This window comes from Myotis nattereri (assembly GCF_964212035.1).
Source record: "Myotis nattereri genome assembly, chromosome: 11".
Lineage (NCBI taxonomy): Eukaryota > Metazoa > Chordata > Mammalia > Chiroptera > Vespertilionidae > Myotis > Myotis nattereri.
In genome coordinates, this window is record NC_138086.1 from 24,349,831 (window position 1) to 24,375,417 (window position 25,587).

The 25,587-nt window shown below is 38.9% G+C and overlaps 1 protein-coding gene across 2 annotated transcripts in view; it reads right to left on the reverse strand.

Annotated features, from left to right (window-relative positions):
* The window catches only part of CHCHD3 (coiled-coil-helix-coiled-coil-helix domain containing 3), a 256,325-nt gene that overhangs the window by 67,603 nt on the left and 163,135 nt on the right, over positions 1 to 25,587 (reverse strand). The window contains exons 5-6 of one of the 2 annotated variants that reach the window (XM_081101974.1): positions 17,131 to 17,145; positions 16,142 to 16,225 (exon numbers count right to left, since the gene is read on the reverse strand). In XM_081101974.1, coding sequence (XP_080958100.1) covers positions 16,142 to 16,225; positions 17,131 to 17,145 — 99 coding nt within the window. The remainder of the gene's footprint in view (positions 1 to 16,141; positions 16,226 to 17,130; positions 17,146 to 25,587) is intronic. The other variant, XM_081101975.1, reaches the window with a different exon arrangement.

Below are 25,587 nucleotides of genomic sequence, written 5' to 3' on the forward strand. Positions count from 1 at the left end.
AAGGCACAGGGAGATTCCAGCACATTTTCATTTGATAAGGAATTTTTAAAAACACTTCACCATTCGCCTGCCAGCTCCACAGTGCCTATTACACTATTCCTCCAGGAGAACGCGGATTAGAACCACTCCTGAAATCAGTGCCATTTGAACCCAGCATAGAACCGATCTGCTAACAAAGTACAGACCAAAATAGGCACCGCCTGCCAGGCTTGGCAAGACTGATACTGTACTTGAAAAGCAAAGCTGGCACTTTCTGAAAAGATAGTGAAGAATACAGTAGAGTAACAAATGGCATGGAAACAAGGAAGAGACCTGGGGAACTGGTGCTCAGCGGCACCTACCACAGGCTCTTCTTCCACAGCCGTGGCTCACGCCTGGCGCTCGGACCCTTCCCAAGCGGCACCTAACCCAAGGCCACCTCCCTCAATAAAACAAGATCGCTATCCGTCACCACCCCCACACACTGGCGTTTTCTCTTCCATTATTATGTTATTTTTCTAAATAAAACCTATCACCACTTAACATAAAAGGTATTTGTTACTGACTGTCCTATATGAACAGAGTGTTAACTCTATGAAAAGGAAGCTCTCTGTCTGCTGTCCTCTCGGGTCCACCCCCGGAGTCCACAATGGAGCCTCCCACACAGTTCACTCCAGAGCCTGGAACAGCTCACCCTGACAAAGCCTAAGAAAATACAAGCGGGTTCTAAACTATAACAAGGGTGAGAAATGGCTTGCTTTAAAACAAAACCAAAAACTAATAAAAATATTGTCAGTCATGGCAATAATTACTTTTCAAAAGTTTACAAAAATCTAAGCAAATTAAAAGTATTCTAAATCATATTCTAAATCAATTCCAGAAATTGGAAATCAACCAAAGGACTTGTATGCATGCATATAAGCATAACCAATAGACACAGACACTGGGGGGTGGGGGGAGCGGTGGTGAGGGCATGTGTTGGGAGAGTAGGGGTGGACAGAGGGAGGTCAGGGGGGAAAAAGGAGACATATATAATACTATATGTAATACTTTAAAAAAAATAAAGTTAATGCAATTCTATAAATAAATAAATAAAACTGACAGAGGAACATGCAAGGTATGTTTCTGAGAATACATATTTTAGAATTTTTATTTCACTTATTATATCTGCACATATTTTGCTCTCCCTTAAAATGTCCATGAACAAAGTTAACACTAGAAATGTTAAATAAAAGTCAACATTTCAATTCCTTAATATACTTAAAAGTATATGGTATTTTATTACTATTACTGCTTTTAAGATAAGTAAATAATGAGAATTATGAAGTATAAAGAGTATCTTCCCATTCCCTGTTTTTCTACATAGATAAGCTTTAACAGCTGCAATTTTCTCAAAAGAAAAATGATTTTCTTCAAATACTAGTAGGAAGATCCAGAGAGTACATTATATAAAATAGGCTATGGGAAATTTTTAAAATTGCAGTGTGGGTGGTTAAGGTGGCAAGTTGGCAGGTATTTAACCATACTTTATACCACAGAGAAAATGAGAAAGAAAGACCTATTTACAATAGCTGCGTATGCCTTTATCTTTAAGCTGTAGCATATTCAAATAAAAAAGGCATTCTCCCACAACTGAGGAACTTGGTTTAATCCTTATAATGCCCATAATTTATACATCTGAATGCATTAATCATTATAATGTACTTTGATTTAAGGGATTAAAAAATAAGACACCTGCATAAAGAAACGATAATTTGGGGGTCTAACCAACCTTAGTTGTGTGTTTTTTGGTTTGTTTGTTTTTTGAGGCAGAAGCTGTAAAGATTTTGCTCTTAGTGAGTACTTTTAATGTAAGACTCTTGCATAAACTGCAAAAAAGTCTGATGTAGCACATTTTTCTGTAGAAATGAAATCTACAATATCGATACAAACAACCCGTTGCCATTTTCCTGAAGCCATGACCCCACCAGAAATATTTTCTGCCTCTTAGGCAGAATTTATCCAAAATCAAAGTTTCATTTCTTTTCAAGAAAAGACCCCTGTAACCAGGCACATTCTTAACTGTAAAACTCCACCATCAGAAGAGCAGTATCTGTCCAGGAATCACCCCTGTGACTTTCTACATCTTCTTGTTCTTGCCCCCAAACTACCTATGATCTGGTCTCACCCATGCTTCCTTCTCCTCATCATCTATCCATTCAATTTCAATGGATAATGCAAAAGATGAAGAGAGAAAAAAAAAAGACTCATTCGGTTCTTACTTGTTAAACAGACTGATCCAAACATCACAATGAACAAATGAACCCATGTCCTGCATGGATGTCCTAAGTCAAAGACTTGCAACAGAAGATTAAAACAAAAAATAAACATAAAAACCAGGCACATTATTGAAGGGGTGTCTGTACTCCCTCAGGACTCTATTATGTCCTCTCTCCCTGTGCTCCCCACACCCAGCAACTTCCGTCAAGCTGGTAGCCCCACACCTCGCCACCACAGGGCTCGGTCCCTGGTCTCGAGAAGCTGACCTCCAACATTACAGTATCTCAGGTTTATAAAGAAACCACTTTTAACTTGGAGAAGTAAAAGTTCGACCAGTTCTGTTTTACTGTTGTTGTTTAAAATTCCCCAACCATCAGCTAGGCTTATATTACTTTAACTAAATGGACCAAGAGGCCAACAGCCTCTGGTCCAAAGATGTAGGAAGACAGAAAGATACACGCGAAGTGCTCAGGTTGCCATCTCTGATGTAATCTCCCCAATCTGAAGCCAAATACATACAAGAGAAATCCCATTTTATCAAATAAAATGAGTACATTAAAGAGCTCTGAATATCTGCGATTATGTAAGCCTAATTATAGTTTCCTTTTATTATTTCCATATTACAAAGTAGTTCTACAATTGAGCCAATGATTCTATTCTTTCTGGCAAAATTCAATATAAAACAGTGGATAAATTTTTTCCCAGGCCCCCAACCCCCAACAAGTTCCCTCAAGCAGCGTGTAATCATCAGTCTCCTAGATGCCGGGGTCTGATGGCGATAGCTAGTGCTGGCCTAACTCAGTATCCGTGTAAATCCACACAATGTTTTATTTCAGCTCCATGCCCTTGAGAAGTACGTTATAAAAGCCACTTTACAGATGAGGGCTTGAGGGTGAGACAGGTTACCTGGTGTTTCTCGAAGACCAAGAGCCAAGAAGCAGAAGGTGTAACACTGGAATCCATGTCCACTTGTCTTTGATATCATTACATTTACCATGAGGGCCCTGCCCTGGACAGATGGCTCTATGGGTGGGAGCCTCGTCCTGACAACAAAAGGTGGCGGGCTCAATTCCCAGGCAGAGCACATAACTAGGTTGTATGTTTGATCCCCAGTCAGGGAGTGTGGGGGAGACAATCGATCGATGTTTCTCACGTCGATGTTCCTCTCTCTCATTCCTTCCCTCTCTCTCTAAAATAAATAAAAAACATATCTTTGGGTGAGGATTAAGAAAAAGTTTACCATGAGGTCGTTGGAAGGAGAGGTCCCAAATGTCTGATGCGTTGCAGCAGAATGAGGTCTGAGGTTACTGAATATCTCACGTAATCATGAAATGACCAAGAGACAAGCACCTGGGAATTACTGCTTTACGACATCGTGGGTATATGAACGTCAGCCATGGGAATAAATGAGGAAGTCAGCAGTGCTTTCCTCTGACAGAAGAATTCAGGTGAGTTCTATGAAGCATTTCTTTCATTCCATACAGCATTCATTAAAAACAAACTACTGCGTTCCTGCTTTGCACCAGGATATCAGCAAAGCTAGTAAAGCTTTACTGTTCAGTTGATTGAGTTTCATAAAACCTCAGGAATGGTACCCAAGCATTCACTGTACTGCAGCCACCTCTGCAATATTTAGATGGTGACAAAAATTAGTTCCAGGAACCTAAACAAACAAATATGCATTCACTTTTTGGAACCTATCTGATAGACAATGACATAGTAAACACTGTCCCCACTCCCCCTACTACATAAAACAATCTGTTTTCTTACCTGCAAAAGTACGCTTCTCTACTACATGAATGTTAAAGTTCCAAGGAACAATAAACTTTTATGTATCTATAAATATTTCATTTCACTGATACAGCATCCAGGTTCTTGTATTAATAGTGGTTTTAATTGTTAGTCAGTATAGGCTTAAAACATCAGCCTTGTTTTGTTGCCTGGCAAGCAAGGCTTGAAACCCAGAATCTCATCATAATCATAAAAATCATAAAAATGTTTCTATTTGGCTACTTCCAAAGTAATATTCATTCAAAAACTATCTTTTGCATAATTATTCTTAAATAGCTAGAGTATAAGTGATATATCTGTGAATATAGTTAGTTACTTTAAATAACTTCGTGCTTCTATTTAGACTAAAAATATTCACCCTTTTCTCTTTCAGGCATTATTCTTTTGGGAACCAACTTCAAGGTCAAATCCAAATGATATATAATTTTTAATGTACCCAACAGTGAAATAGCACTCCCTGTCTTTAATTACATGCTATTGAATTTTTACAAATAGTTCTAGGAATTTCTGCCAAGTTTCTGCAATTTAGAGCAACTACATCATGAGAGGAGAGTTCACAATTTAGTACTAGAATTATTTTTTCGGAGCTACAGACACACTGTAGTTCTAGGTTACATTTTCATTTTAATGAGAGTTAGAGAAACAGAAAAGCAAAAATGGACTGCCTACCCAAGGACATAAGCTAAGGGTCTGAGCCTCAAGCGACTCTCCTCTCACTTCTATTTTCACTCTAACTTGCACCATATAGTCCATCTAGACAAGGTAGAAGACACCTGCAAGGTTCATTACAATTAATTCCTAGAAATACTGATATTAAGAGGTAGCAGGCAAGGAGGAGAGATGAGATACTAGAGGTACATGTGGCTGATTTAGCCCCTCTGTGTGCATCCCAGGTACCAACAATGCACGATTCCTGGGCACATGTAAGTGCTCAACATCCCCCAGTAAGGAAATATCCAATATCCAGGGCAGAAGACTGTACCGACAATCAGCTAGTGTGGGGGTTTCCCAGGGAGCAACAGCAAGGAATGGATGAAAAACAACCACGGGAGGTTAAATGCAGTTATGGCTTAATCATAGTTGAGTGATGGGTGAATTTCCGAGACTAATTACTCAGGTTAATTCTGCGACAGAGCCTAGGCAAGCCACTGAGTTGAAGTTCAAGTAGCTCGGGATCAGAGGAATATCTCTGGCCTTAAACTAGAGAGGGGAAATGACAGTAAACTCATAATATGTGTAGTTATAATTTAAATTTGCAGGAAATTTATGCCCCAAGATTGCATATCTATGCAATCTAAACAGCAGGCTAATGAAGCCCCCAAGCTGCTGTGGATACAGTGGTTCGAGGGCTACTTCACAGATCCACTTGGAAGAAGTGATTTTGCAAAGGGAGTGGGTTACGGCAGAGGAAGATGGGGGAGGCACAAGTGTCCAAGTGGCAGTGGCAGCCAGACGAGGCCCATTCTCAGACACCATGCCCCTCCTCTTGTTGCTGCTGTCACACTAGATCTCGCCGTTACCTTGGACGATCTAACGTGGCTTGCAACTTTGATTTCTGCCCATAGTATTTCTTCTTTTCTCTCCATCCTCTCGGAGGAGTAAGGCCCCATCCACCGATCCTTTACTGTTTCCTTCCTTTCAGCATCTCTCCTATGAATTTAGCCCATGTACTTCCGCACACTAAGTGCATACCACACCCGATAAGGGAACTGCTATAATTTTTCTTTGCTGTGGAACACGATCCACTATTAAGACCCCTGGTGCTTAGTTTATAAAAAACGCACAAAAAACAAAAGTTGCTACGGGAAACTCAGGTGAGAATCTGCTACTTAACGCTAATGGTTCTATACAAAAAGGCCATGCCCACTTCCATCAAAAATCTTCTAAAAACTGGGGGAAGGAGAGTGAAATTGCATAATAAATGTTAAGGCCAGAAAGCCTCCTGGGAGTATCCTAGTCTCCCACTGGTCGCACAGGAGAGGCTGCTAGGGAGGAGGAGGCAAGACTCTGGGTCCAGATGAAACCCCACTACCCATCGCTCCCAATTCTGGGGAGCCTGAAATAATGTGAGCTTGAACCGCGAATGTGAACATAAATACAGAACTAGATATTGTGGTGTATTTCCTAAAAGACTCAGAGACTGGGCATGAGGAAGAGAAACAAGAGCACCAAGCCCACCAGAGGACCCTGAGAATTTCCAGGTTGCTTTCTCATGTGCCTACCCTTTGGCAACACAGTGTGAAGGAAGGCAATTCTGGGTTGCAGGTCCTCAGAAGCCCTCAAATTAGGAACTCTACCAATAAAATGGATGGCTTCTTGACCTCTACATCCTAGAATACAAATCAGGAAGGACTAAAAACAATGTAGTTACTGGCACTATGCAGGCACAGCAAATCTCAGATGTGTGTTAAGTTTATATCTTGAAAAAATATTCTGTGGTTTGAGTGTAATGCTGAAACATGGCATGCCGTATCCTCAGCTTGCAAGCTCCAGATGTACATCAACTCTGAGCAGGCCCACAGAAATATATGTTCAGCTTAGTTAAACCTGACATTCCTCAAGATTATTTGGCATGGATCCCATCCCACTCCCGAACACATTCATTCAAAAAGTCATCAAATACCTGCTATGTGCCAGGTACTATCACGGTGACTGAGGGTCCTGAGGAAACTTACACATTTAATATTTATTTTCAGAGAGAACTGTTTGAGGCACCCAGTTAGTTCATTGGGTCTCTATTGAAGCACTTACCTGATGGATCTCTTCAACCCACTAAATTCCCTGTAAACCCCAGGGATTTAGACCTTTATGGGACAAAAGTACTCACAAAACATTTCTGCTCTGGCCCTAGCCAGCTTGGCTCAGTGGATAGAGTGTCGCCCTGCAGACCAAAGGGTCCTGGGTTCAATTCCAGTCAAGGGCACGTATCTTGGTTGCAGGCTCCTTCCCAGCCCAGGCCCTGGTCAGGGCTCATGCAGGAGGCAACCAATCAATGTATTTCTCTCACATCGATGTTTCTCTTTGTCTTTCCCTCTCTGTCTAAAAAACAATCAATGGAAAAATAACCCTGGGTGAGGATTAACAAGAAAAGAAAATCAAACATTTCTGCTCTGGAAAAGAATAGTCAGACCCAGCCTCCGTGGACCCACTATGGCATTAAAAGCTCTGTACCAGATGCCAAAGGGCAGTTGTGCCGTTTGCATTTGTCACTATATCTATGCACAGTGCCTGTGTTTTTGAGTCAACAGTGAATGCCAAGGACTCTCTCTAGCCTCCAAAATTCTGATAAGAATGACCAAGGTCAAAATGGTTTTAGATTCCCTTCATTAAATGATGACCTTATTGTGCAAACCTGTTTTATATGCCAAGTTCAGATGTGGGGGACTTCTGATTTGATAATCATAAGAGCTAATATTATTTGCAAATGTTTGAATGACCAAATGTATCTTCCTAACTGAAGCTAATGTGTTGAAACATAATACCTTACAGAGGCACAGCTAGCTCATGGTCTGAACATAAAACTGCCATCAGAGGCATTTTCTTACACCATCCCTGCAATTTCCTTTAAAAAAAAAAAGAGAATAGTTATGTATTTTAATTTTTCGCCAGTAAAATAGAGAAATAAAAGACTTGGTTGGTCTGCCTAACGTAGTACATTTGAAATTTATAAATAAACAAAACATCAAGGAGCAAAACAATCACTAATTATAAAATTGGATTTAAAGAAAAATCAAGAGATTTAGCCCATTTGCAATGGCATACAAAGGAAACACAGAATGACTTGCTGGCTGCAACATTGTTATCAATAGCAAGAAAAGATCCCAAAGAAAGGAAAGGGGCTGTTAATTGTGTTTTCAAATAAAACAGCCTGCTGAGCCTCCCTAGACAAAATGAACAGAACCTTTAAAAGTGGAATTAATTTTCCCTCGATTTCATAACACTTTGTTTTTTTACCTTGTCTTTCCACATTCAAGTGGCATATCATTTTAAAGAACCGTCATGGTAAACAGACTCTAATTATTTTATTGCATAGTCTTTCACCAGGTAAAAGAAACGTGCAGAGTAGAGAAAGTATGCAACCCATATTGTTGGCATCTTAGCACTTGTGATCATTACAAGCACTCACAAAAAAGCAATGCTGGGCTTTAAAGCTGAACTGTACATTATCTCTTTCTCAGAGCCCTGGGGCTATCACTGCAAAGCACAGTGGTCCATTCTAAGCTCTGAATAGAGAAAAGGAAGAGATCATTAAATTATAATTTCCATGCACAATTGGTACAAGTATTTCCTACCAACAGGATTAATATGAAAGCAAGATCCCAGAATAAAGCTGCTCAGCAGAGAGGATGGCAGTTTAGTGTCTTGTAAATTTGATTTCACTGAAAGCCCTGACACATCGTAATAGTGAAATCCTATTTACTGTAGCGAGAAGGATGGATAATGCTATTTAATACCTGGTGTACTGTGTGCCATCATCTCACAGCTTTGTACTCCATGTTCTCATCTTACCTTAAGGTTAATACTTCTTGACAGCCTACATGGTCAAGAGAGCCCCACAGTAAGTGCTGATCCCATGATTTGCAAATCTTTCTTCTAAATTTCGGCACAGAAAAACTGGCTCCGGTTAAGGGGATCATTTTAACAGGATGCACTTTCAACAGGATGCTTATCCAGGAGGGAAAAAAAAAGGACCTCATATCCTTAAAGCCAGATTAAAAAAAAAACATTTCAAGGTTACCCAAACTACATTCCCCATTAGAAAATTCAGAGAGGTTAACAGAAAGCCAATGCGTTTGGAGGACTTGTTGAATAATGAATTAAGGATAAGACCCCCATTTCCAACATACTGTATTGATTTTTCCTCCTCAGAGAATGAGATTTTTTTAAAGTGCATCTTGCTAGTTACTTTTGGAATATCTGCAATAATAAACATCCTTTAGGGAAGCAGGTAAGAGTATCAAAGGGTTCAGACTTTGAACCTAAGTTATAAATAACTGTGTCAATTACATTAACAAAAGATATGGTGATACTGGGCATTATTCACTTTTCTACCTAACAATTAACATCTCAGGGCATTTATTTGAACTACCATTATTCGTTACTGATAAAAAAAAAATTGAGAGCAACTCAAGGTACATGCCACCATTCTATTGGCATCTCTGTCATTTGTAATGTCATTAAAATTAAAAGTGACATTGGCTACTACGGTCTTCAATGTGCAAACTCCTGGAGCAGAGAACCTTGTCTGCTTCTGAAACTCTTGGTAACGACAGAAACTACAGAGAATTTGCCTTGATTTCAAGGTGAATAAGGAAGCCAGAACAAAATTTGCAAATGTCATAAAACAATACATTTCTCTAGGTTGACACATGCAAACTAGCATGACCTACCAAGGCATATCTACCAGAACGTGATGCTTTTAACTATTGTGCTAAATTTGCTATTATCTCATTGCATGACCAAAGCATACACAACAATTTAGTGTATATTAGCCACCCATACAACCTAGAATCACTGACAACTGTTTAGGAAGCAAACAGGGGGAAAATATCCAAGGAGTTTTTAATCCCATACATTGAGTTTAAGTTATCTCCCTACCCCAAAAAGGATTGTTTATGTTTTAATATCTTAGATGTCAGTGATCTGTGTATGTGTCCTTATTAATCCCTTGAAAAGGCTGACCCAGCTTCACTCAATGAAACATTTTTACAATGACAGACTTCATCTGGTAGTAGAAATGCATAATAATTTCTTCCCATAAGCAGCACACAGAGCTGACAATAATCTGTTCTGTTGTCATTTCTCTTTATTATCATCGTTGGTGTTATTATTCCCTCAAGCTTTGCACAGAGGAATATAGAAATGAAGGTACTAATTGACAAGGAAGAAGTCAAGCAATCAAAAAAGCCAATTAATCATACAGAGGAGCCTGACACTTTATGATGCAATAGAAGTTATGCCACCTATCATAAGTAAAAGGCTTTTAAAAATTGCTCACTTGATGTAAGCATGACCTTAGAATTTAATTAGCCACTCTCTCCACAGGTGACGAACTAGTAAAGTACATTTCTTCTTAATGATAATTTATTTTTCACCATCCTCTTTGCATTGTTCTCTTTTGCCCAGCTTGTGCACTTCCCTCTCATTCTTAATTGTGTGGGATTGACTGCAGTGTGTATGCAAATTGCTGCTGAAATCTACAGAAGCCTGTAAACGGAAAGCAATACATATCCCATACCCTGTTGATCTGAATACTGTAACTATATCTGACTAAGCTCTCTGATCTCCCTCAGCTCCTCAAACCACCAGAGCTTTTAAAGCTCTCTTCACGCTGTGCCAAACCACACCATTCTTATGAACGCCAAGAGCAAAGTGGATGCAGTAGAGCAAATCAATTCAAGTTCATAATTGAGAAGTTAGGCATGCAAGACACACGAATCATCAAAGAACCCGTGTCTCCGAGATGTCTGCGGAGAAAGGAGTCCTTCATCCTGAAGCTCCCTGGGAATCTGGGCTCTTCTACTCACTTTCCTCCCACAGGACTAACAGACTACAGGAAAACACACATTCTCTTGAAGAACATGCAGGCAATCCAGACTCTAATGAAAGAACCATCAAAATAACTTATCAATGCCCTGACCGGTTTGGCTCAGTGGATAGAGTGTCAGTCTGTGGTCTCAAGGGTCCTGCGTTCGATTCCAGTCAAGGACATGTACCTTGGTTGCAGGCACATCCCCAGTGGGGGGTATGCAGGAGGCAGCTGATCGATGTTTCTCTCTCATCGATGTTTCTAACTCTCTATTCCTCTCCCTTCCTCTCTGTAAAAAATCAATAAAATATATTAAAAAAATAACTTATCAAAAGTAACAGAAAGTTTGCTCTCTTTCTAGGGAAGGGATGGGATGACTGTCCTGTAGCAATACCACAAATGAATGAGTGAATGAGTGAATGAATGAATGAACAAATGAACACCTCAGAAATATTTTTAACTACTCAAATGATTATAAATGTCTTACTTCAAAGTAAAAGAAGTACAACTAGATATTAAAACAATCCTTAGGAGTATCACTCTGTACTTGCTTGATAATAAGGACTTATTTCCTCGCTTTCGGTCAAATTTTCCCAGGAAGTGCCAAATCCTGGGGAGAAAATTATGCATTTTGAATGCTTAACACTTTCAGGTTATGAGGTAGCATTAATCAAATTATAACATCAGGACATAAGAAGCTGTACTTCAAGCCAGAAAGAGCTAACCTACCATCTGAAGAACTAAAAACAATCAGCAGGATTTAGCTTTTTGAGTGCAGAACTGGCAAATATTAAAGACTGGATAATGGCTAAAAGCTCAGGTGGAAAAGCTGGCCTAAGTCCAGATCATGCTTTGGGGGTACATTCTTGGGCTAATTATTTAAAGCCCTGGGATCTTCATCTAAACAACAGGGTTGGCAGTTGCATAGCATTATTTGTGGAGATAAAATGACATAATCTATGCCAAGTGCCTAGCACAAATGCAAATGCTCAATAAATGTTACTGTAAGCTACTAGGATGCTGCTGCTATAAATAGCCAGATACTCAAAGTTAAACTTGATTTTCTCATGGATTTAAATTGTTTATTTAAATCATTAGTGAAGGAGATACTAAGCATTTTGTTTTATTTAAAAACTTACACTAACTGCTCAGACATAACGTTATGGGATAAGCCTAGTAAACCTAGGATTCATTGACTGTGCTCTTAGAACATGTGAGCTGTGAAAAACACAGAAATAAAAAAATGACCTTTGCCCTCATGGAGTTTACAAGATAAACACAGATAACTAACTTCAGTTGTCATAAGATATGGCATCATAGAGACCAGTCTGTAGAGAACTGCCTGAGGGACATGGGAATTTAAGAGACTTCTCTCATCAGCTCACCAACGGGAATGAACACTCGAGTCTGTTAGGTCACACACCCACATGCGATTCTCTAATGTTCTTAAAATATCAAACTTTACTTCACATCTATGACAATGTTGCTGAATAATGCTGGCAACATTTATAATGAAATAAGGACCTGAAAAACTTTCAAATGGCTTTGACCTTTTTTCTCAGTAGAGAATATTGGAACACTGATTCTAAGAGGTGTGAAATTGGTGTCCAGTTAAATTATACTTATTATGCCTCACAAGTTAGTGAAAGAGAAAATTATCTCAGACACCTGGTGAACTAGCCAATATAAACACCTGGGAGGGGAAGGCTCCATTCACACAAGGGAATATCTAATTGGTAAAGAGTTTACTGAAACAGATCCAACCGGCGAACCACTAACTGAATGTGCTTCTCATACTCTGTGGACTTGGGTCATAGTCTCAAAAGAAGTCTGCATCAGGTCAATGGAAATTAGTAGTTCAAGTCATAAGATTATGAACCATCAAAAAGTGATAATATATACAGTTACTGGGTTTGTTAATCCAGCTGATGGGCTGATGACACAGAGATCTTAAAAATCATCCTTGGAATGATTCTGTAAAAGACTCACATCCCCTCTCTATTAGTAATTTAACAGGTGGTATCTAGTTTATGCTTTCAACATTTCATTTGGTTAAAATAAAGAAAAAATGTATTTATATGCACTCTTAAAGCATAGGTAACCTGAATTTCATAGTAAGTTAGACGATTCTGCAAGTTATCAGATTAAAATGTTTTTCTTATGTTATGTACTACTGGATTCAGTGCTTTTACGCCTTCTTAATACAGAGTGTAGATACCCTAACAGAAATGGGTAGGCACTGTATTTTCACTACCATCACAATGCAAGAAAAACCCTTTGCACAACCCTTGGCATTAAGTCTAGAAAATGCTTCATCATTGGGGAACTAAACGTCTCTCAAATATTCCTAGATGAAATCCTAAATGGACAAATTTCAACATAGATACTTTAGGAATGGCAGTAACAAACAAAAACATGATTTTATAGAAATGGGCCAAAGATACCAGATGTTGAATAACAATAAAGTAATTTTATGATTATTAATATCTTATACATAATGGAAAGAAAGTACATATTTTTTAATGGCAGCTGCCTATATGTGTTAAACACTCCCCAGTTTTCAAGATTTAAATACATCCGCTCATCTGGTCCCCCCAATAACTCACAAAGGTGAGCAAAGAACAGACTAGTCTCCACACTAATTTATACAACCAGAAACCACAGAGATTAGGGAAATTGTCATATGAGCAGATGACAAAGCCATGCCTTCTGACCCCTAGTCCAGCATCCCTTTGACCACATGCCATTAAACATGGACTTATTAAGTATTAACTAATAGTAATGTAGTTATTCCGCATCAGGAGTTGTCTCAGGTCACTGGTGCTTATCAGTTTTCTGTAAAAATTCCTCAATAAGTACTTTGAAGACTTATCTTCAAATGGGAAAAATCACTTATATTTTGCCTAAACAAGAAGACACTACTTACAGTGATTTGATATCATCACACTGCTTGTCCGACCTAACCTGAGGCCAAAAGCAAGTCAGCTGCTGAGCAGCCGGTTTAATCTGCCAGGAATACCTCCCCACAGTTCCTCACGCCAGTCCAGAATCACCTGCATCAAGTCAGTGAACTTATGAGAAATGGGTGAATATTTCTCAGAGCCTTTTCTTGCCACTAACAGTGATCAATAATAAATTCAAAAGATACAAATGCAAAACTCGAAAATACATGAATTCAAGCATAGTAATATTTGATGGCAAAGAAAACCATCTCTGGGTGCAGAGAAAGCAGATGCTGAGTGAATCATCTCCAGACCTTCACTCCCACCCATTTTATTCCACTAACAGAGGCTAGGCATGGCAGGTAGGGTGCTCTGGAAGGACCAGTAAAACAGGAAACACCACTGAGTGGTTACTCGGCACTGGACACCAGGACAGGTGCCCTACGAAATCGGCTCATTCAACAAATTAGTGAAGTAACATCATTATATCCTCATGTTATAGCTGAGGAAACAAAGTTTCAGTAAGGAGCTCCAAGATACAGAGCAGGTAAAAGCTGGTTCCTATCCAAGCCAGCTGGTGTCAGAGCCTGTGCTCTAATCCATGGTTCTGCATCCTACAGCGCTGGGTCAATTCCACTGGCCACCCAGCCATTTCAGTGGAGCCATAAGAAAGGTTTCAGTTTTCAGATGCACTGGGGGGGGCGGGGGGGGGGGGAGGTGGTGTCAAAAGAAGATTATCTCAAACTTCAATAAACTAAAACACTGTCACATTTGTTCACAGACATATTGGCTATGTTGCTCTTACGTTACAATGATACAGCTGAGGGCTATGTCAGGAACCACACATGGTCTGCAAAGCTAAAAATAGTTACTATCTGGCCCTTTAGAGAAAAATGTGCTGACTTCTGCTCTAAGCCATTCCACATTATGCTTACTTAACATCTCTATTTGGATGTCTTAAAAAATATCCCACGTTTAACATATCCCAAATCAAACACCTGATTTCCTCCACCTCACACACCCAGAACCGTATTTTAATCCTTCCCCTGTGGAGAATCCATCCTATGTAATTTACATCCTATGTAAAAACCATAGACCTAGAGTACCTTTGAGCTCTTTCTTTCAATCATGACCAAAACCATCAGCAAATCTGCTCAGCTCTGCCTCTGAAATACCCAAACACATTTCTTTCCTTCCTCAGCCCAAGCCTTCACCGTCCCTTTTCTGAGTCGCTGTCGTAACTTCTTCCTAGGACTTTGCTTCTTGCTCAAGACAGCAGCCAGAATACTCTTTTGCCCACAACCCTTTGGCCTTTCTAAACATGCCAACCACGCTCCTGCTCCGGGGTTCTAGGGCTCCGCCATTTCTGCAGACCTCTTCCCACTGCCATCCTATTTTACACAGGCTCTCCCCTCCATCCAACCCGAATCTATACTCCTAGGCCTTGAGTCGCCCTTTTCCTTGCTTTATTGTTCGCCACATCGTCTCAGTTTGCCACACGATATATATACTGGGTTTTCATTGTAATTAGGCTCCAGGAGGACAGAAGTTTAGTTCATTTTCTTCAATAATATATCTCTGGCACTAGACCAGGGCCTGATACACATCAGGTACTTAGTATCTGCTGAAAGAATGAGAAATCGGTCCCTACGTTCAAGAATCACTGAGTTCAGTGACATACAGGGATGGGTGAACATCTTCAACATATAAAAATTGTATCGAATGGGGCTTAAGAATATACTTCTTATTTTACCTACTTTATTAGTAAACACTTTATTCTAAACAAATCAAATGCTGGAGTCTCAATCAAAGGGAGAGAAAGCTAACTTGGTAACATCATGTTCTCTGTATGAAATTACTCCACGCAAATCTACTTCACTGCACAGGGGCACTGGTTACATGCCTGAAGTCCCATTCTTACCTTCTGCTTCAGCCTTAATTCCCTCCTTTGCAACTCTATCAATTCAAAGTCCATTTTAACTACAGGTAGCACCTCAACTCTTCCCCCTCCTAACTCTTCTCCCTAAGTCCTACTATTCAGCTCCTGTAAAAATATTAATGCTTGAAATTACTCTCCGGTGGGGTTCCTGTCCACCACTCTTTACAGGGACATTCATTTCTTAGCCACAAATGCAGTGAAAGTGAGTTTTCACAGAGACAACATATCCATTAAAACACTATCATTTCTGAGAACAAACTCAATTAGTCAACGCTTGAGTTCAGAGTAACACTAACAGAATTATACACTTGAAATCTATATAATTTTATTAACCAATGTCACCCCAATATATTCACTTAAATTTTTAATGGAAAAAAAAAGAAACTATGAATAATGATGATGATGATGATGATGATGAGTAGCACTCTACTGTGTAACCTAGAGGCCATGCACTTTCTAAGCATTTAAGGAAAAATATCTGAGGGAGGTTTATGAGTGGTAAAATGCATCAATGAACCAATAACACCACCATACTCAAAACTATCACGGTAGAAATGACATTCCCTGCTTGGCTTCTTCACTTCCTGGTCACTTTTTAACTAGGAAAAACAGTAACAGTTTTCATTTATTGATTTTTAAATAAATATACGGGAAAGCTGCAGATGTGGTAATAGAAGAATCAATGACAAGAAATAGTCATACCCTCTCCTCCAGTCTAGCCAGCTGCTCTTTGTAGAATGCATCCTGCCTCTTGATCACTCGATCTTTCTCTTCCAGCATCCTCGCCTATAAAAAGAAATGAAGAATATACCATATTAGGAAAAAGCAACAGCAAAGCAAAAGTCAAGTATAAATTACATTAGAAATAAGTACACAAAGCGGAAGATTTCTGCAAACTATTAGGTCTCTGCCATAGAAAAACATTAATAGGATGATGATTGCTGTATTTAAATGTAAAGAATGAGTCTGCATTGTTTTTTCATTTTCTTTTTACTGTAACAGCTGTGTCCTACTTTGTCCAAATGCATCATAATACAGCAGAGACAGTTTTTATTTAACTTCTCTTTTGGAGAGTAATTTCAAGCATTAATATTTTTACACAATAAAACTTTGATTTTAATCTGGGCATAAGACAGATGGTTATTAACCTTTCTTAAACAACAAAAAAATGCCTATGGAACACTGTATACATAAACTTTATAATTGGGAACCCTTAAATTACTCAGTGAAACCTGAATATAAATACATGTATTGGTCTATTTTCTTTTCTATGAAGCAGCTATCTTTAGAGAGAGGACCAAAAACTACTATAAATGTTTATGTGAATAATTAAAAATCAATAATAATAAAAATAATGAAGTTAATTTAAAAATCTTTTTTCCCACATCTAAATTTATGGTCTTTTTAACAAAATAAAAACATATCATGTACCTATATCACCTCAAGTTAGGAAAGTTTTAAACATATTTTTTGTTCTGTGAATGCTGAATATACACTTGACCAGGAATTTTAATAAATTATGAAAGGATACATTTTGGCATTCCCATCCTTGGGCCACGGACTTTTTATTTTTTTATTTTTTTGCAAGGTGATCAAGTATCACCTGGCTCAACTCCTAGAAAGGTGACTGCCACTTGGTTCAGTTTAAGAGAACCCATTTGCACATTGCATGTCGTTGTTTTGCTACTTACTTTGACTTCAATGTCCTGCAGCATGTTAAAAACAAGCAAATAGTTATTTAGCAATGTAAGTATGCTGTTTCCTAATGTCAGAAAGAAAGCAGATGCATAATATCTACCTAAAATGCAAACCAAAGAAGGCAATAGCGGGAAAAGAGGGCTTTGCTTAAGTTGCTTAAATGTGACTGGGCTATTATTTTAAATAGAAGATTTCAATGAAAAGATCATGGTATGTGAAAGCATATGATTAAAAAACACACACAAATACAATATTAAGATTTTATAAAAGTACATTAACATGTAAGTACATAATCTACAGCTCCTTGGTACAACACAGTAAAAGCCTGCTATCAGTCAGGAATATAAAAGGAAAAAATTAATGGGAAATGTTTAACAAAGCTAAGTGTGAAGAAAATATGCACGACTATATATCTGACCTACAGAGAAAAGACCTTTCTAGATTCAACAGACACTCCAAAAATAAAGCAAATGCAAACGAATGGACTTACCATAAGACCCTCCATAAAACGTAAAAATCCATAAACCAAATAAAAAGCAAATGAGAAAAAAAGGAAAAGACATTCCAACATGTAGCTGTAAGAGTTAATGTTACTAATATAGAGAGCACTTAAAAAATAAGCCCTCTACCCCACCCACAAATGACATAGACTGGTAAATCACATCCAAAAGTACAAAAAAAACACGGAAAAAGAAAACTCAACCCCAGAAGAAGTCAAAGAATGAAAATTAAAATAATGAAATACCATTATTCATCTATCGAACTTACAAAATTATAAAATAATATTAATAAAGATATAGAAAACCAGGCTTTTCTATACAGTTGGTCAGAATGTAAACTGGTATAGCTACTTTCAAACAATTTGGCAAAATCTAATTAGACAAAGTGTACACATTCATTGAGATCTAGACACCATTTTTAGAACTCTTAAGTAATTATAGTAATATCCAGAGACGTAGATAATTGGGTTATTTAGAATTGCAAAGAAACAAAAACAAAACCCACTCTAATTATTAAATATAAATATACTCCAAATATACTAAGTAAAAACCTCCACAAAACTACAAACAGAAAAGACCTTTTTCTTTTTTGTAGGAAAGAAGGAAAAAGATCAACAAAAATATCAACAGAGGTCATAGCAGGGTGGTTTCTAGTTCATTTTGCTTCTTTATATATTCTAAATAAAAAATAAACATACTTTGTAGTCAAGGCACTCAGGAGGCAATTTTTTGATGTGAGGGAACTATTCTGTTTCTTGATTATGGTGGTGGAAAACTTGTAGAACTAATATTGCAAGGAATGAATTTCACTACATACTGAATACAAATAAAGCATACTAGAATTTATGAAAATATCTACATATAAATATATGGATGTATGTGTGTATCTATCTTTATTACTGTCAATCTGCTTATCACTTGGCCAATTTTATTTCTAGGCATTTAATCCTAGGAAATACTGAGAAAAGCATACAAGGATTTACCTCTAAGAAAATGCAGCCAGCATTATTTTCAGCAACAAAAAAGTGGGAATGACAGAGGGGTGTGTAAATAAGATTTGGTCAGCCGAAACCGGTTTGGCTCAGTGGATAGAGCGTCGGCCTGCAGACTGAAGGGTCCCAGGTTCGATTCCGGTCAAGGGCATGTACCTGGGTTGCGGGCATATCCCCAGTGGGAGATGTGCAGGAGGCAGCTGATCGATGTTTCTCTCTCATCGATGTTTCTAATTCTCTATCTCTCTCCCTTTCTCTCTGTAAAAAAATCAATAAAATATATTTAAAAAAAAAAAAAAGAAAGAAGATTTGGTCAAACAACAAGATATTGATTATAAACAGTTTAGTCCAGCCATAATGATCAAACATTGAAAGCCATTAAAAATAATGTTTTAATAGAATAATTGATTTCTTTACTCAAAATATTATATGGGGGTAAAAACAGGCCATAAAATAGCATGTATAGTAAGTTCCTAAATTTGGCTAAGAAACAGGAGTTAGGAGGCAAAAGGGAGGAACAGAGAGAGTTGAGTGTGTAGTTATATAGACATGGAAAAAATAAAAAGTATGCTAAGATGTTAACAGTGGATATGATATGCTTAGTGGGATATTTTTCTTATTTGGACTATTTTCCACTTTCCAAATTTTCTATAATGAACAATCATTACTTCTATAATAAGAAAAATATTTTTTAAACATTAATATCACATAGATTTATTCCTGACTGAGATGAAAACATATATGAAGCTGAGAGTGTGAGCTCTTAAGTAATCACGTTGACAAAAAAAAAAAAAAAATGGTTTCAATAGTTTGAAGAGTTATTTACTGCATGGAAACTATTTTACCTACTAAGTCCTTAATGCATTAACACTTGATTCTCTCTCCCATTCAATGCATGCATGACCCACCATGGTTCCTAAAACACTTGCACTAAGTGTTTCTTTTGTTCGTGTACAGTTGCGCAGTGAGATTATTTTAAAATTCAACACTACAGTATTATTGGAGCCTACTGGGGGCTACACCAACAAGTTTAATTCTGAGGGGCTGACTGCAACCTAAATAAAGCACACTCATTTATATTTCCAAATGTAATCTCTGAAACTTTAATGCAACACGCCAGAAGATCAGATAGGCACACTAAAGAGGAACTACTTCCAAAGACCTGAAAACACCCAACCACAGTCTAACATCATAAATCTTTCCCTAGATGGCCAGCAGGATCAATAGTCTGAGATCGCTGGGGAGAACAACAAAGCAAGAGACGTGGCCACAACACTTTAATGGCACATTGCTTTGAAACAGTTAATGTGATGCTGGGAGCGAAAGTCACACAATATGAATCCTAAAACTTAAATAAGCCTGGAATACATTGACTAAGCTAATAGCTGCCGAGGATGGAGAGTCACAGTCGACCCAAGGAAAAGCAGGACACCATGTGCAAGGAAAGAAAACTTCTATGTGCAAGTCTAGCAGATACAGAATCACTGTGAGTGAACAAATAAACACAAACAGCATCACACATCATTTCCTGTTCTAGCAGAATCATCTATCAGGAAAAATGAATACAAGTTTCCCCACCTCCTGTTTGCTCTTCCTCCTACCACACAAAATGGGCCCTGATGTAGTTTTCAGATCCTGTTAGATTTAGGGTGAAATGATTGGGCTTGAAACCATGGCAGAAAGAGCTTATGTTGAGTCATGATGGAAAACTAGAACGTTCCATATGCCAGAGAAACAAAGAAAATTAAAAAATCAAGTTTTCTTTAAGAACACAGACTTGTTGGCAGTTAGGTTCAAAATGAAGTACGCATGGATTTCCTTCCTTGAAGACTTGCCTCTTTTCAGAAAGGATTGACAAGTTTGTGTACTTATCAACCTCCTCTCTCCTCTTCATTCACTGTTGGTTTTACATTTTTCTTTTAAAACCCACTTATCTTTGCCTATGCTTTCTTTTTTTCAAGAGGAGAAGCAGATCTGCCTCAAAGTGGCAGAGGACGTATTTTGAAAATGTACTTGCTAGTGCTTACAACAAGATATAAAAAGGTCAACAGAAAAACAAAAACAACTTGGACTACGGATATGGCATATTGTGCCGGTAGAGCTTTACCTTCCTGTGTACACTCCCAGGAAAACCTTCATAGCCATAATGTTCTGACATCGTGGCTCAGCTCCCTTAGGCCTGGCTGCTCCTGGGGACTGGGATAGCTCTCCCTCTGGGTACATGGCATTTGGAACCCGTGACATCACAATCTCTTAGCTCAGAAGTAGTACTGTTACTTCACACACCACGTAAAGGCGTGTTAAGGAAAGATGTTGTGCTATGGAAAAGCCTGTACATTTTAAATGGCAAAGTTCCTTGAAATGTCAGGGTTCAATTTTAACAGCTCCAGGTAGAAAACAAAGCAGGAACCAGTTCAGTTTTCTATGGCATGATATTATGAAACCAGAGATTACTAGGATTGAAAAAAGGCAAGAACTGTAAATCAATATAAATAGGAAATCCTTATAATTCATTTCCTGTCATTCTAAACCTTGTAACAAATCTAAACACAAATATAATGGACTGGGAAAGATTTAACCTTTCAAAATGATATGGATAATCTGTGGCAGACAAGATATCTATCATCTATCTATCCATCCATCCATCCATCCATCCATCCATCTTACAATTCACATAGGCAAACAAGAGCTGGGAAAAGTGCTTTATTACTTGTCAGAATTACATATTAGGGACAATATGTAGGAACCTAATAAAATTATATGCTGACATTAAACAGAGAACTGAAATATCCAAGGGGGCTGAACCATAAACTTGTAAGGTGATATTACATTTAGAAGCTGCAGAACATGATCACTGTGAATATCAATTAGCCGTAACAAAATAATTAAAGTAGCCATGTACTCAATTAGCTACATACTAGACTTTGTTATAAATGAGAAATCACTTAGGGTTCACTGAGCCTTTATCATGTTAATAAACAAAGAATTATACGCGGAGCACTGTTTTCCAAACCATACCAGAAGGTGACCTTCAAAAGGTAGCTCATCTAGATGAACTTAAATGATACCCAATCTATTGTCAGATTTAGCATATTTTTCAACAACTTAAGAGGCAGAAGCAGAAGCAATGAGGAAACCCCAGCTTGAAATGCTAAACCACACTTACGTCCACTAACACAGTAATGTCTGATATAAGTTGAATAGAGACCAAGAGATGAAAAGACAAAGACCTTTCTTTCAATAGACTTCTTACTCCTAAATCTGGAACTCATACCCAAGTCCCCAGGATGTGAGCAAATCCATTTGTTTCTGTTTTTGTTGTATGTGTTTTTTTGTCTTCTCCAAAAGATCTTCAAGAACCTGGTCTACATGTCAACTTTCTCATACTGATAACACTGGGACAGCCCTCTGAGCATGTCCTCTACCACTTGTGGGAACACCTAGAGAGCAACCCAGTGGCGCTTTGCTTTAAATAGTCCAGTGGTTCTCACATAACATTTGTGCAGATCATGGTACTTGACAGAAGCAGCGAAATTAAGCAGTAGGTAAAATTTAAAAAATAATTTTATAAGCTTTCTTCCATAGCTTTAGAGAGGAAAGACTTAAACCAAAAAATTAGTTCTCCCGTTTTCTGGTTTAATTCAGAAGTTATTAGCACAATAACTAGAAACCACTTGATGAGGACTCAGGAGACCGGAGGCCCATTGTTGCTCGGCTAAGTCACCGCGTGACCATGCACTGACCCACTGCGCCCCCATCCATGTTCCACAAGCCCTTTCGAAGGCTACTTCCTGAACGTAGCATTTGCAAAGTCCTCCCCCGGCTGCCTCTCCTATGACAGCACCGGATACAACTTTGCAACATCTGTTTTGGACTTTTGGTTGTTATCCACTGGCCCCTTCTCCACTGTAAACTCCCTGAGACAGGAAAGGAGGTTTGCTCTTCTCGGTCTGTATCTTTGGCGTGACCCAAGTCTGTGCCTTCTACATCGGAAGCACTCAGGACAGGCAGCCAAAATGACATAAAGGGCACTGAAGGGAAGAGTTTGTAGTCGCAGTTTCTGGGAAACAAACCTGTCATAGCATCTGTGATCTGTTTCACATACGACAGCTTACGAGGGTGGGACGACATGTCTGTGCTACTTCGGGTCACTTCGGTGAAGCTCTGAGCCAGGCGCTGCCAGCATGTTACCCGGGAACCCACAATCCACCCACAATCCATGAGCACCAGCAAGTATTCTTGCTTAGAAGCTCAAAATGGGAAGTCCAAAAAGCAGAGGTGGCTTCTACAGGGCTTCACTCACCCGTGTCTTGATCAACAACGACGCTTTGCTAGTTAGCACAGTGACTGTTGGAAATGAGACCTCCTTAGTGAAAATGGTTCATTAACTAGCATGGTAAGTGTTAGGTATAGGCTCTTGTTAGTAAAATGAAAACTATGAACAAGACATAAGGATTAGGCAACATATTATAGAGAGACTCCTGCATCTGCTGGTGACAGGCTATGGGAATGTGAGGAGCTGTGAGAACAATGCCTGCAGCTTTAGTTTGAGGAACAGAGCCTCAGCCAGACCCCTCTCCAGTCCCGCATCCAGCCATTGATTTAAGACAGACAAGACAGATAGTCCCACCTTTGGCACCACTGATGTTTGGACCAGATCATTCTCGTTGTGAAGAGCTGCCCTATGCACTGTAGGATGTTCAGTAGCATACCTGGCCTCTCTGACACCGGGACCACTCCCCACTAAGAGCTGTGACAGCCAAAAGTGTTTCCAGACTTTGCCAACTGTCCTCCCAGAAGTCAAACTGCCCCGTGGAGAACCACTGCTTACAAGCTTGCTAGCTGGGGCCAACTATCAACAGCCTCACCTGCCTCCGGTGACTTTCCTGCAAAGAAAGCACTGAAGGAACAGAGAACTGAACTTCACTGTTTTACAGAACGGGCTGTGTGAGCCATCTGGGACCTGCTTGCTAATACACTTTTGCTCAGCAACTAGCTGTTTGTATGGTGGAATTGGGCTGGAGAGATGCTTGCATTATCACTTGGTTATAACTTGGTAGTAGGGCTGTGCTGTGAAGGTAAAATGAATAAAAGCAACAAGAGTTGCTCGCCTGCATGTAAAGTAGTGAATCATATCCTGATGAGAGAAGAAACTGGAAATGTTAATTCATTTTTCTTGACCTAAGTAGTAAACGCATAAAATGGCTCTATCTGCCCTCTGGCTCCCTGTAAGAATGGAACCCAGGTCCACAGAACTTACACGATTCCAAATCTAAGCAGCTGCGTTCAGTTCAGGCAGAACTGCTATCAGCTGACCTGAACTGGTACAGTTTAACATTTCTCCTGCTCGGACAGGGACAATACGAACCTGTTGTTAAATAATGTATATATCCTTCCTGAAAACAGGCAGATTGTGATTCCATTATAATTTGCATTCCCTTTTCCAAAGCAACATATTTCAACATGAAATTTCACCGTGAAAGGTGCTGAAATGTATCACCTCATCAGTCCAGTGTCACATGTTGTATGCTTCTTGCTCATCATCCATGAAAAAAATCAAAAAACAAAAAAGCACCCATCATGACACCCAGCGCATAAACATTAAATAAATGCTGCATCAAACGTGAACCGAACTGTTAGGGTTTCAGAGTTCTCAAATGAGCAGCTTGATCTTCTGTAATGACACGGGCTTTAGCTACTACACGTTTATGAAAGACACAGTAATTGTAAACATGGTTCAAGTCTAAGAGAAAAGGCCCTGTTGAATCAAATTCAGCAATTAAAAAGAAAAAAGTTCTAAAAGACCGAGTTCTGTAAATAAATAAGGACTCTGTCAGATGCGGATAAGAATTATAATTGCAAGAGGAAAAGGCAGTAAAAAGGGTCATATTTAATAAAACTACCATGTGTTCACATGGACTTAGGGCAGAAAGGGCTTTTATCATCAAATTCAGCTGCAGAATAGACTGGTATTATGAACCACCGGGTGTTACCATCCCATGTAAAAGCAGAGTGTCCTCACCCCTAGATCACAGCTGATATGGTGCAGGGTGGGAAGGAGCACTAAGCACTTGAGATTACGTAACTTAAGGCGCAATTACACTAAAATTTCTCTCTCTTCTTATTCCATATTGTGGAGAACAATGCTTCCATTTCCAAGCATGTATATATAATCTGTTTTACGATGGAGATTAAAAGGCACAGAGGCACTTTAACACAGAGATGCTAGTTAAACTGCACTCTCTGTTGAAGATATTTGTACCAATCGTCTGACAAATAAATTGAACAACAACATGGAGATAATTACTGCACCGCTTCTGAATTCCTTTTCTTTGTATTGGCTTGTATTTGTCCAATTTAAATGTGGATTTAATGTTCCCACTGCTGGGACCAATTGGCCAGTCAATCTCTTCTCTTGCAATCTATTCCACATTCAGAGCTAGGAGAAAAAATAAATAAATCCAGAGATCACCTAGTTCATTTTATAGGCAGTAGGTGAGGCTCCAGGTTCCTTGTTGACTAAGGGAATTCTTTAAGGTCAGGGAGACAGTTCATCTGGGCTCCTAACTCCTGATGGCATTGTACTTCCCATTGCTCCGACCTTGTTTCTTTTCACATTGGCTTGACTTTAAGGAAAGAAAATGTAAAAATTATCACTCATACATGTGTAGTTATTTTCAACACTACTTAACATAAAGAGATTTTTAAAGACTTCCTGTAACAATTAATGCAAAATATTCTAAAAATGTCTCCAGAGCCAACTGTGTACCATATCGGTTCGGGTCCTCTGGGATGCAGATGCTGAGACAGAATCAGAATCACAAGAGATTTGTTAGGGGTAAGGATATAGGCTAGAGGAGTGGGAACAGAGAGCGCCTCGGACTATGCTGTAGTCTGGCACCTATGAGACACCCGTGCAGCTCAGAGAAAACCTTGGCCAGGCTGGTGGAGAGCCCCA